The following is a 12,885-nucleotide window of genomic DNA, read 5'->3' as shown; positions in this document are numbered from 1 at the left end:
AAGTCTGTGCTCAACAGCCCCTTTGTGCAGATGTGTTGTGATATATGAGTGGTACGTGTGTTTTCTCGTCTCTTCAAGGACACTAACAGAAATGCTTTGGGGGAAATGATGTGAACAGCTCATTATAGAGATTTTGTGTCGCTAAAAGGAATATAACGAGGAAAGCCAGTCAGCACGAGTATTAAGACATGTTACTATTTTTTTTCTTTAACTTGTCCTGTCAAACAACTGAGCCAACGGATGAGCGCTGAAGGCCTCATGTTACTAATTTTAATGCAAATCGGAAGTTTGTTATGCAAATTATCCTGCTCTTTTTGCCTTGATTATTATTTTTACCATTGAGGAATTTAATTTCTGTATAAGTTACTGTTTTTTGCACAGCTTGACCAGGGGTGCAACCTATACTCAATATTGTTTTATATTTGATCCGTAAAAAATAAATACTGGCTCATTTATCCGTTATATTCCCATGATTTGTTCAGAATTGTTGCACTTCTCTCCCAGAAGTGCGACTTATATTTAGAATTGACTCATCTATTGACCTTTTTTTAGGTCTTCTTTGTGCATTTTGTGGCTCCTGCAACCTTTACTTTGTAGCAACTTATGCTCTGAAGCGAGTTATACTACTAAAATTCCAGTAAATCCTTTAACACATGTCTTATTTTTATATTTTTTATCTAAATTCAGTTACTTTGTAAAAAATTGTACATGATGAGAAACAATACACCTTACCTTTCCAACGTATAGCGGCTCAGTTCCTGTGTACTCTTCCACCACAAAAAACTGGTTCCACACCCATCCTCTCTTTACACGTTCAAGTGATGAGGCTCCTTCCTCCTGCTTGACCTGTCCTGAGATTGTGCCACTAGTCCTTGAAGCCCCGGACTTGTTAAAGTTACAGCAACACAAAAGACCAAGTGTGGCCAAAAGCGTCCAAGCTCGGACTCTCCCAAAAAATACCATCTTGACTTTAAAAAAAGAACTTTATGTAGCACACGTGTGGACACAAATGGTCTATTTCGGCGGTGGTTATATTCCAGAAACACCTGAAAAAACTTTAAAAGCTTTCCAGGAAAAAAAGGAAAAAAAGAAAAAAAAACTTGAAAGTTAATCCATGGGATCACAAATCAATCTGAGGTTGTCTGCAGAATACTCAGCAGGCCACAGAGCATCATGGATTTGAATCACCTGCTGAGAGCGTGTTTGTTTGTTGTAGCATGATCAGTCATTGGGATTCTTCATATTATCTGCTTTCGGCTTGTAAAGTTTTTTTGATTTTCTCTTCAAAGTATGACCTGCAAACTGACTGTGAAATGTTTTTCAAGGTTTTCTAAGACAAAAAATAAAAGAAGTGATTTAACTTGATTGACTCAGTGGTCAGTTGAGAGGAAACAAGGACAAACAGCCATTAAGAAACATGTTTTTGGAGAAGGATATTGATGATGTACTAGCACTTGTGGACCCGTAGTATTTACTGCCTGTGGCTCCGCTAAGGTCACTCTGAGCCATGTCAGCACCAGCTTTATGAGAGAGCTGGTTTTATGCTTTAAGCCTAAAAATTATTTTATGTTTTAATTTTATTTTTTCATTAAAGATAAATAAATGAAATTTTGGCCAACTCTAGTTCTTGAAGAGCTCTAAGTTTTAGAAGCAGAAATTCAAAAATAAAAAAGGCAAACTGAATTTACTGCTGGTGATTGCATCTGATCGTAGAACCTTTTCCCCTTCAAAAGAATTCATGGTTTGATGTGATCTTTTCCCAAAATCTTGATAGGAATTTTGTTTCTCAACACGGAGACTCCGTTTTTTTCTCTCTCAAAAGCTTGAAAATTACCTGAAAGACAGAAAAGACAAGAGATTAAATTAAAACTTCATCTCTTTCTAAATCCACATCCTTAAATATAATTTAAATGGTTTACACATATTTTCCTCTAACTCCATTTACATAAACACAACTATTAGGGCCACTATTAATATATATACAGTGAAAAACAAAAGTATGCTAAAAAAGTCATACTGTACATTTAAGAGAAAAGAAATTGTAATTTTACGAGAATAAACTTTTACATTTATAAGAAAAAAGTCATAATTTTACAACAATAAAGTCATACATTTATGAGAAATAAATATATGAGATGAAGTCGTAATTTTACGATAATAACGTCAGAATCAGCTTTATTGGCCGAGTACAGTGCATATACAAGGAATTTAGCTTAAGTGTCTTGTGCTTTCTTATGCTCTTGTGCAAACCAAGTCATAAATTTATGAGAAAAAAGTTGTAATTTAACAAGAAAATGGTACACTTTTTAGAAAACATTGTTGGTTATTTAAGCCTCAATCCACTTTACATGCCGACTAAAGGCATCAATGCAACCATCTATTTATTTTTTATTTATTTTATTATAATAGGAATTTATATGTTTTTATGCCTTTGGACCTCTTGTATTGTCCTTCCAATGATGTGAACAGCACGTCCAGTGGAAATCCACTCATTGTGGTGTGAATCTTCTCCTGAAGAGGGCCCATCTCCTGCAAATTCTTTTCAATATCCTTATAATTATAATAAACAGTCCTGATTCACTAAAAGGCTATTACACTTTCACTTATTTGTAAAACTAATGCTGAATGACGGACAATGAGCTCTACGTCTCTTATACTAAAACATGATATTGGTTGGCTGTTTTAGAAATTTAAGACTTTATCCTTATAAATTTTCAACTTATAACATATGAAATCATAATTTTACTCTCTTAAAATATTCACTCTTTTAACTTTATGAGAACAAAGTTGTAAAATGAGAATAAACTAGTAGCGTTATGACTTTTTACTCATAATTTTACGACTTTATTCTCGTAATTTAAATTTCATTTTTATGGTGGCCCTAATGCTCCGTCATACATAAACACAAACATCATTGGTAATATTTACCATGTAGCAATATGTTTTAACTTATTGAAAGGCAAAAGGAATAATGGTGCCTATCTTGTTGCAATCTGATGTTGCATTTTAGAAATGTGTATCCTTGCATTCTTTAAATACCACAAACATTCATGCAGACCCATCAGCCTTCCAAGCATCAAGTGACACCTCTCCAAAGAAATGCAGCAGAGCCCACACAAAACGATTTAGCTAAAGGAACACCACAAAGAGTCTGAGGTTTTAAGATGGGCTCAAATCTAGCAAAACCAAACATGAAAAAATCCTGATGACATCTGGGAAAAACAAGCTGGGTAAATATAAGAATTTCAAATATAAAACATAAAAAAACACTCCACCGCCCACAGAGCAAGAAAATTCATTGCTAATGTCTCAGTGCCAGACAGTCCATTACACCCTCAGATATTCTTTGCCCACAGCCTGGTTGGTCAAAAGTTTTTCTTTGGTATTAAAGGTAAGGCTGATTCATCTATATGAAAGAAAAATGTGAAAATCTGTCACTGAAAGAAGTTGAAAAAGAAATTGTTATTTAAGTGTAACAAAACTCCAGACAATCTGGCATTGAGAAATAGAAAACATGTACATACTGTAGGTATTTCTTTGTCAGGCTCTTAAAATGAAAATCAATATTGGTTTTGCAATCAAAAGACTCCACAAATCTATTGTTGGGAGTGATTCAGCCCTGCAAACAACCAACCCAATATCCTGAACTTTTTCTTAACACAAATTGCCTACTTTCATTTAGTCAACATTTGGTTTTAAAATATCTATTTGAAAGGAAATGATCTATAAAACCTTCAAAGATCTCAGGTTTCTGAATTGTCTGTCTTTGGTCTTAAAACAAAACAGCAGAAAATAATAATACTATTGGAATTTTCTCAGTTTATCCAGACGCCCATGGCACTTATAATGGGTGTCCGTTATTCATTAACTCTTCATTCATACCTGGTGATGGTAAGCTACTGGTGTAGCCACAGCGGCCCCAGGCAGACTGACAGAGGCGGCCCATCTGACTATCACCTGAACATTCATACGCATTCACACACCAGTGGTACCACACTGGCGGCAGGGTGGGTGAAGTAACGACGGTTGGTTGGGGGGAGCGGGGATCGAGCCGCCTACCCTTCGATCACTGGCCAACCTGCTCAACCACCTGAGCTACTGCCACCCAATAATCTGCATTTTTTAATGAACAGCAGATAAGCTTGATAATTTATCCATTCATTTATCTTCCAAACCAATGCTGGGTCATGTGGATGCTAGAGCCTACCCGGCTATCGTTGGCCAAAGGTAGGGTAGACTCTGGATCATTCACTGGTCCACCGCAGGGCATATGCATAATTCGGTCACATTCATACATTGCATGGCTCTTAAATGATTTCTGTAAAACACAAATGTTAAATAAAGCAAAGCTCTACCCATCCCTTTCATGTGCTGCTGAGTCACAAAACCCATTAAGTGTTAGTTGATGTAGGATTATCCAAAGGGAACTTTTTACCCAACAGTTACTCTTGTGTTTGGAAATAATTTCAAAAATGTGCACTGAGCTGAACTGGACCAGGAATGTTGTGTTAAAAAAACAGGTAGAAGGAAAAAGAAGAGCAAAATAGAGTGGTTCATCTCACATCCGACCCAGGGCATCTGTTTGCCTTTTGTCTGACTGATGAAGCGGCCATTACATCGACCAACTGATTAATTGCATGAGGGAACACTAATTGGATAAAAGTACTAATCAATTATTTCCACCCAACACCCACTCAATACTTGGGAGAAACATGAGGGAGTAGAACGATGTTGCAGACACAGTCGGTGGGTGTTGTTAAACACAAGCAGAGTTTGGCCGAAAAAAGCCAGAGCTGACCAAGGAGAAACAGGAAATGCTCTAAAGGAGAAAGACCAAGTCAAAATAAGAAGTGAAAAATGAAATGGTCCAAGACGGAATGAAACAAACTCTGCTGTGTTGTGTGTGCAGCTGTGATTAATGGTCTCATTGAAACGTTCAGAAAAAAAAGCGAGAAGCAAAAAGAGTAGAAACAACAACATTTAGTGTGTCTCTGGTCATAGAACTTCAAGAAAGAAGAATTGCAAAGCCAGCCAAAGAAAAGCTCCTCAGGCCTGTAGATGGTTTATCCCACAGTATTTCTCCAGGTTGGGAGAGGTCTTCTAATCTCGCTCTGCTTTTTCCCAATAGTGAGCTTGGAGATTTGGGGGGAGACTCGTTCTCAGACTGCTGGTCAGGGCAGTGTCCGTGGTATTGGAAACAACTGCTCATGGGGTGTCCAATCTCCAGAGCAAACAGTTCATGGGAAACTTAAACAACTCTGACCTTCTCAATCAGAGTTGCACTGTTGGTGTGCTTAATGGAAGAACTTGGAGATTGTCACACACCGTATAATTGACCCTGCTACTACATTTACAAGAAACCCAGTCATGCATTTCAGGGATTCAAGCTTAAATGAATGTGGCTCACACATACTGTATATGTAAACTTGTCAGGTAACCAATTATGTTGCTGGACTTGGGTCTCTTTTTCTGTGAAATCCCCAATAACTTATGTTTTTTTAAGTTCAGTAATGCCTTAGTCACAACTGCCCTAATGGTTTCATGATCATGCACATCTTTCCCCAATGTGCCTGCTGTGGGTAACAGGTCACAGCAAATACTTAAACAACACATAGGGGTAAGTAAGGGTGAAGTAGGCATGTTGTACGGATTTTTCATTTTTTCAACTCCATGGAACCCTGCACATTTCGGAAGGTGCCGGTTAGCTCTGTTCAAGTGATAAGTGTATGCTTCTTGCTCGTCTGTTGCCCCTCATGCATGCAGTAAATGGTAAAAAAAATATATAAAAAAAACAACATAATTATAATCGAAAGACAACTGGGAACAATTTATAATAGATCTCAAAGATGATCGGAGTTGGACTTTAAACAAATGGTCTTTGGAAAAGGTTTTTGACAGAACAATTCATTTACAAATTGCTAGTATTTCAGAGCCTAGATCTGTGCAATGAACAAGTTAATGTGTTGAGTTGTTCTTAATGGTACCTGCCACTCACTCAGGCTGAACACATTAGCTTCTCCAAGTTTATGAGGTCTTTAGTTTTAGCCCAACTCGCAGACTATAATCCATCACTGTGTTAGACTGATAAACGTAACTTTCAATGGGCTCATGGTCCTTACAAAAGAAAAGAATCCAATTTCTGTTCTGATGAGGATTTTTTTTCATCAACGTAATACTCACATTTACCAGCTGACACTACTTATTATGTAATAGAAGAGATGATTGGAATTCTGGGAATTAAAGATTACTTTGGGAAAGAAAGCTGTAGATTATGATAAGGACAGATGATGGAAAAGAGATGGTTCCTCTTTTGCGTTCGGGACATGAAACAAAACTTCAGTTGATCACAAACTATCATTGTCTCACATCCGCTGAGATTTAACTGAAATTTCTATTAAATGGAATCCTGCCATGTATAGAACTGTGTGCTCTGGAGGCTTAGTTTAATATCAGTTGCCATAACTTTATTGCCCAAAGCACATTTTTTTGTTTGACTTTGTCCATTATGTACGTCCTTAGGTCCAGTTCGAGATGGATCCACTATAGGCTAAAATTAAGCTTGGTCTGCTTCTACTGCACTTCAGCAGCTTTTCAGCATCTTTAGTCGGGATTTAAGACATTTCACCAACCTGTTGGCTGCCCAGAATACCAAATATATTTACAGAGTAAACTTTTGGAATGCCCTGGTCCTGCTTTTTGGAGAGATGCAACAATTTTACTTTTCTGTAAACTAGGAAAATACCATTGTTTGTACTCTGAGAAATACACAAACTTCAGTTTTCCATGACAACAAGGTGGAAAATGATCAAACACTAAAAGTACACCATCTGAGTTGCTTTTATGAAGATTATTTTGAAGTAGAGTGCTTTGAATTTGGTTTATAGTTGAGTATTTTTAGCAACATAACAGAGTACTCAACAACAAGGAACCCTTGTTGACACAGACACATTGGGTGACGTGTAAGCTTTTCGCAAGATGGATCTTTTTTGAAACATCAGTGAGTTTTTATCTGAACTTCTCTAAGTGTACCCTCTACTGCGTCTTCTAATGTATCCCTGGCCCCTGCATAGAACTGTAACATTCTTTCCTAAGGAATGTACATCTTGTATTTTCCCACTTATGCAAGGGAGCATTCTGTAAAAGGTCAAGGGGTTATCTTTTCTGCAGCTGACAGGATGTTCTCAGTTCTTTTGTTGCATGTCACCTGATGTGATAATCTGTGGACCTTTAAGCATCATTTATGTAAAACTCCTAATCTGATAAAACATTAGGAAGATATTCATCCATCCATGCATCTTTTCTTTCACTAATCCAGGAGCGGGTCATTCAAAACAAACATGTCCAGAGACTCCTTTCCTGATCAATTCCTCCAGCTCCTCCCGCGAAATCCAGACATGATTCCATGCCAGCTGAGAGATCTAGGCTTGAGTCTTCCCCAGAATCTCTGCCTGATGCGACATGCCCGACCTCCCCAGAGAGGCATTCAGACCAGATGCTCGAGCCACTTGGATCCCCTCTGGGTGACCAAGCTCCTAACCCTGTCTTTGATAGAGCGCCCAACCACCCTACAGAGGGTATCAAGAGGGTATTGTTCTCTGAGTCATGACTGAAAGTACTGGAAACAAAGATTGACCTATATATTGAAAGCTTCACCTTCTGACTCAGCTCTTTCTTCACCATTGGGACCAACACAACGACCTCATAACAGCAAACCGTACCAATGAGCCTTTCGATCTCACACTAAGATCTTCCCTCACTTGTGAAGAAGACCCTAAGATACTTAAACTACCTTCCCTTTGGGCAGGAGCTCTACTCCCAGTCAAAGAGATCAAACTCTCATCCGGCTTCACACTTGGCTGTGAACCCCCCCCCCCAACACACACTGAAGGTCTTGACTCAGGGAAGCCAATAGGACATCATCAACAGCAAAAAGCAGAGCGGAAATCCTCTCTGTCCCTCGGATGCGCCCAGAAATTCTGTCCATAAAGAAGTCCATGAAGTCCACCAGGAACAGGTCCAACTTAGTCGGTATTTATCTTTAAAAATGGACTCCTTTCATCTGTAGGAGAGCTGAAGCTCAGCTGAGTGTGTGCTTTTCTTGGCTTATGGTTGGAGGGCAGGAAGTCCTGATAGTTTACTTTTGTCACGCTAAAAAATTAAAGCCTTAACTTCAAAACAAATGTCTAAATTACAAGTTTCAACCATTTTTGAAAAATATCTGTTTTAATTGTAGTCCGATTTGATCCTGGACAATAAATTGCAATTTTCTAGATTGTTCCCTACAGGGATTTCTCCAATTTACTCATTTTTGTTACTGTAACTAATAAAACAATTAAATCTTTGCAGATATTTTAAAGTCTTCCCCTCCTTAGATAAAAGGAGACATACTTTCGACCAATAAATATATTTGAAAATAAGCTATCATCCATTAATAACATTTCTCTTAGGTGTGTTTTTTGTAGTTATAAGGAGAAGAGACCATTTTCGATGTAGTTCGACTTTTTGTGCACTGTCCTAAAAGCTGCCTAGCTAACGTTGTTGGTCCTCATTTCAATGTTTTTATTTTTTATTTTGCTGAGGCCTCTGGTGACACAAAAACAGCAGAGTAATCTCTGGAGAATTTTTGCATGGTTCCATTTTAGCCTTAACTCTAAAAATAAACAGGCAGATGGCCAATAGCCTGTCAAATGTTGCCTACATTTGCAAAAACATCCACCGGACACTGCGGATTAGTAGGATTTCTTTAAATACATTTCAAATATCCATTTCCAGCCATTCTTTATCACCTACAGAACAACTTAAAACAAATAAATTATGAATACTTTAGTAAACGCACTGTACACAGGTTCAAATTAAGGTTTAAGACGGTTTAAAAACTAGATTATTCATAGACAGTTTATGAAGATAAAAAGGATTTTTTTTGCCCTGTGGCGCTTTGAAATGAAGTAGATAAAAGGAAAAAAAACCCTGCTTGATTTAAACTAATCAGAAGTACTTCTTTCAAAGTTTGCAATTAAAAATGTTCGAGCTGTGGAGTCATAGCTTCAAAGAAGTATAATATTTACTCCACCATGCCTCAAAGGCATACAACACTGGGATGTAAACCTTTGCCGTTCCCGTACAGTCACATTCTGTGCAGACGCTTCATTTTTTAATTAAAATACATTTGTTTCAAATGTGTTGCTGTGTTCCAACGCCTCAGATTTTTTTTTCTGTTTAAATATTTTTATCAAGTGTTTGGTGTCTGAAAGGGAAAAAAAAATCTAGTCGTCTACATAAATCTCTTTCTGTTGTGTTTTTTTTTCCACAGAGGGAATTCCATTACGCGTGTACACATTTACTTATCATTAGGTCTAAAAGTGGGTAACTCTAATGAGTAAAGAGGAAAAAAACTGTGAAGTGGAACAAGAGCCCTTCATAGTAAAAGGCTAATTAGTGCAATCTCAGTTACTGCTCTTTTATTTCCTAACAGTGACAATATTCTCTGTTAATGAGAAAACAATAGATCTGTTTTTCCTCCAGGTCTTGAATCCAATTGTAAAGAAGAATCACTTCTGTTTTTCTTTTATTTTTTTTTAAACAGATATATTGCCGACCTTTAAATCTTTGGCGATAGTTGTATCTGTTTCGTCCCTCTATCTCTTTTCCCTTCTGTACTCATTCCTCAGTCCAAGGCTATTGGCAAACCCTGTGCAGTCATGTGTGACCTATTAGAGTGCTGGATGGATTTTAGAGCACGGCTGCAGCCTCTCATCAGCGGGCATGCCCAGAGCAAGCCCTCTGACAGCTGGCAGCGGACAGACGACAGCCAGGCAAGACTGATCACTGCAAACTGATTGGCACAAAGCCAATGACCAACAAACAGACCTCTCGGTCTCTGTGATCCACACACACGCGCAAATTCTCACACATACAGATCCACGGGCATGGAGATATGCAGTGTGATCACGTACTTGTATTTAATCAGAGACAAACTAATGTGCAGTCAAGTTGTTAGGAGACCCCTGTAGTGGCAGGAGGTTTCCACTTAAGGTTGCAAAGAAAAAGATCAAACTCATAACAGGGAATTAAGGAGTTAAAAATTAAAACGATGGAAAAGGTTTGGGATAAAAGTGTCACAAAAAGTGAGCAACTGACTAACATATAAGACTCGTTTTTTTCGGAGATGCTACAGCTAAGGACATGGAAGTAGAGTTGTGTGACCTAATACATCCCAAAATGCAAAGTTAAGATTTTAAAATTCTGCCCGTCTCATTATAGAAAATCAGTGGAAAAAAAGCTGAATCATTGGAAAATACTCTGTCCACTGTAAAAAATAAAATAAAGATGCTTTCTGAAATATGAATGACCCTAGCTTTAAATATGCATGACAGCTCGTAAAGGGCGCCGTCTGGACCTGCAATTTAGACACCCCGCTTTGGAGCTGTTGGCTCACAGTACCTCTCTTTGCGGCAACAGAAATGAGCATAAACATGGCACGTACGCTTTGTTTTTTGTAAATGATGTGTGCATTGGGGAATGTTTTGGAGCAAAATAAATCTTTTACTCAAACAGATATCCAAAGGTGCAAAAGATGAGGAGTTTAGATAAAACTGTTTACGTGGTCAGGTGTTGACGCAGATGCGTTTCATCCAAGGCCACCAATAAATGTTTTTTATAAGCAAGTGTAGCTTAGGGCAGCCTGGAAGTAATGGCACATCGATAAAGATTTGTAATTAAAATGCCAAACAAATAAGTTCAGGTAAACTGTGTCTTTATTTAAATTTACAAAATTGTTGATTTGCTGTGCACTTAATTTGAAAGTTTATTATTTTCTAGAAACAAAGTAGTTCAAATTTCAGACAAGTGTACCACACCATGTGTTTGCATGTAGTGAACTGTTAGATTGGATTTTTTTAATTGGATGTTGGATTGGATTTTGTCTGATAAACCTCTAACAGGAAATAAAAATGAGCATCTTGGTGAGTTTCAGACAACCATGAGAATGGTACTATAACTATGAAGCAAAGAGGTGGAAGTATTATGGTTCTGGACTCCTGCAGCAGGACCTGGGGCCTCATTTATAAACGTTGCGTACGCACAAAAGAAGGCGTACGCCACTCTCTACGCAATAGTTGAGATTTATAAAAAGCAAACCTGACGGGAAAATGTGCGGTCCTTCACGCAAGCTCTGACCCAGGCGTACGCACAAAAACGGATGAAATGAGAAACGGCGATGCCGTCGGCAGATGGAAGAAACACGTGAAAGTGAAAATGACAATACTGCCTCTCATAAATAACATGAAGACTTCACAAAGCAAGTCTTTCAATTAACAGCCTACACGAACACCCGTTTGATCGATCAGCAGTGAAACAAACAAAAAAAAATCAAACGAAAATTACAACAGAAATTCAAATGAACACATATTTGCAAAAAGAAAAGTGAAATTTGTTCTGCAATATTGGCATGTTGTGCAATTCATCCTCATAAATAATATAGTTAACAGAACGAAATAATGTACAAAACTGATATTTCCGCCAATGTGTCCGTCTGGCGGAGCAGATATAGGTGCTGACGTGCGGACGGACGGACAGATGTACTAATTGTCCACTGGGGAAAGTTGTTTTCATATTAAAACATTTCTTCATAAGCTATGGAATTATGGTATTCATACATATGCCTTTAGTTTGTTTTATTTTTGATAAAACAATGTATGGCGTATGTCTCAACCATTCAGAAAGCAACAAGAAATTACATTTGCGCTGAGCATTTCCACGTCGATTATTACCGACATCTGTAGCTTGTCAGATGCAATTAAATGGATGATAATAAAATGCCCCATCACAATGCGTAATGACGCACAATGGCTGATCTTGCGCTCCTAGAAGATGTGGCAAATGGAAGAATTCGGAGTGAACGCATCTTTAGACAGCAAGAAGACTTGCTTATGAATGGCTTATGAGCCGGTTCCGACTTCCTCGAGCCGTCCTTTTGGACCTCTGCGGGCTTTGGGCCCGGCGTTACAGAGGAGCACTCGGAGAAACCACGCGTGTCACCCGGTGCATCTGGCGCTCCGGCCCCCCCCCCACCCCAGCCCCGGTCCGAGGTTGTGAGGCTACAGCATTTACAGCGTCTGCCACGTGCCTTTTTGGCATTAGTAATGCCCACACTGTGCCCTCCAAACAACACTTTTCTCCTCTTTTCCACCTTGCCAACGATAAATTCTACTTCACATTGAGTGAAGTTACGTTTTTTTGATTTCCTCTCGGTGTGTGCCATGGTTGCGCAATCAATGAATATTCATTTGTGGGCATTTCACGGACTATTTATGGGCAATTATGGGCGTGTCATGAAGCCGCAAAAGCTGCACAGCATTTAGAATTGGTTGTGATTTATTAAGGGAAAGATGCGTAGGATGTGCGTGCGCACGGTTTTATAAATCTGAATATTTCTGTGCGTACGCACGTCCTATGTTTCATCCGTACGCCACTTCTGACGCAAATCCTACGCAAAGTTTTATAAATGAGGCCCCTGATCCTATAATTCCACTGAGACGATGTGGAATAACCTGGAAGGGGTTGAACTGCCCAAAAACCTTTTAAAACGTTTCAGATTAATTATTTCTACGTCAAACAGTAAGTAAGACTTTTACCCAGACTGTTTATAAAATTGGTAAATAGATACAAGAAGCATCTCACTGCAGTAATTTTAGCCAATAGGGTGTGGTGTCCTAAACATGCAAATTTGGAGAATACCAAATAAAACGAGATCTTAAACATCCTTTTATTTATTTATGTATTTATTGCTTTTATTATTTAGCTAAATTACTTTGATCTCTCAGGATATTAACCATGAGATGAAATGTAAATATTAAAAAATGTCACTAACTACAGGCTTTCACAGGA

General features: G+C 38.3%; 1 protein-coding gene across 1 annotated transcript in view; it reads right to left on the bottom strand.

The window, feature by feature from the left end:
• cdh22 (cadherin 22) overlaps positions 1 to 12,885 on the bottom strand; it is a 219,525-nt gene that overhangs the window by 113,308 nt on the left and 93,332 nt on the right. The window contains exon 3 of the mRNA XM_004068783.4: positions 733 to 1,834. Coding sequence (XP_004068831.1) covers positions 733 to 963 — 231 coding nt within the window. The 5' untranslated portion in view covers positions 964 to 1,834. The remainder of the gene's footprint in view (positions 1 to 732; positions 1,835 to 12,885) is intronic.

Source organism: Oryzias latipes, chromosome 5 (genome assembly GCF_002234675.1).
Source record: "Oryzias latipes chromosome 5, ASM223467v1".
Lineage (NCBI taxonomy): Eukaryota > Metazoa > Chordata > Actinopteri > Beloniformes > Adrianichthyidae > Oryzias > Oryzias latipes.
This window is presented reverse-complemented; position numbering and strand designations above follow the sequence as displayed.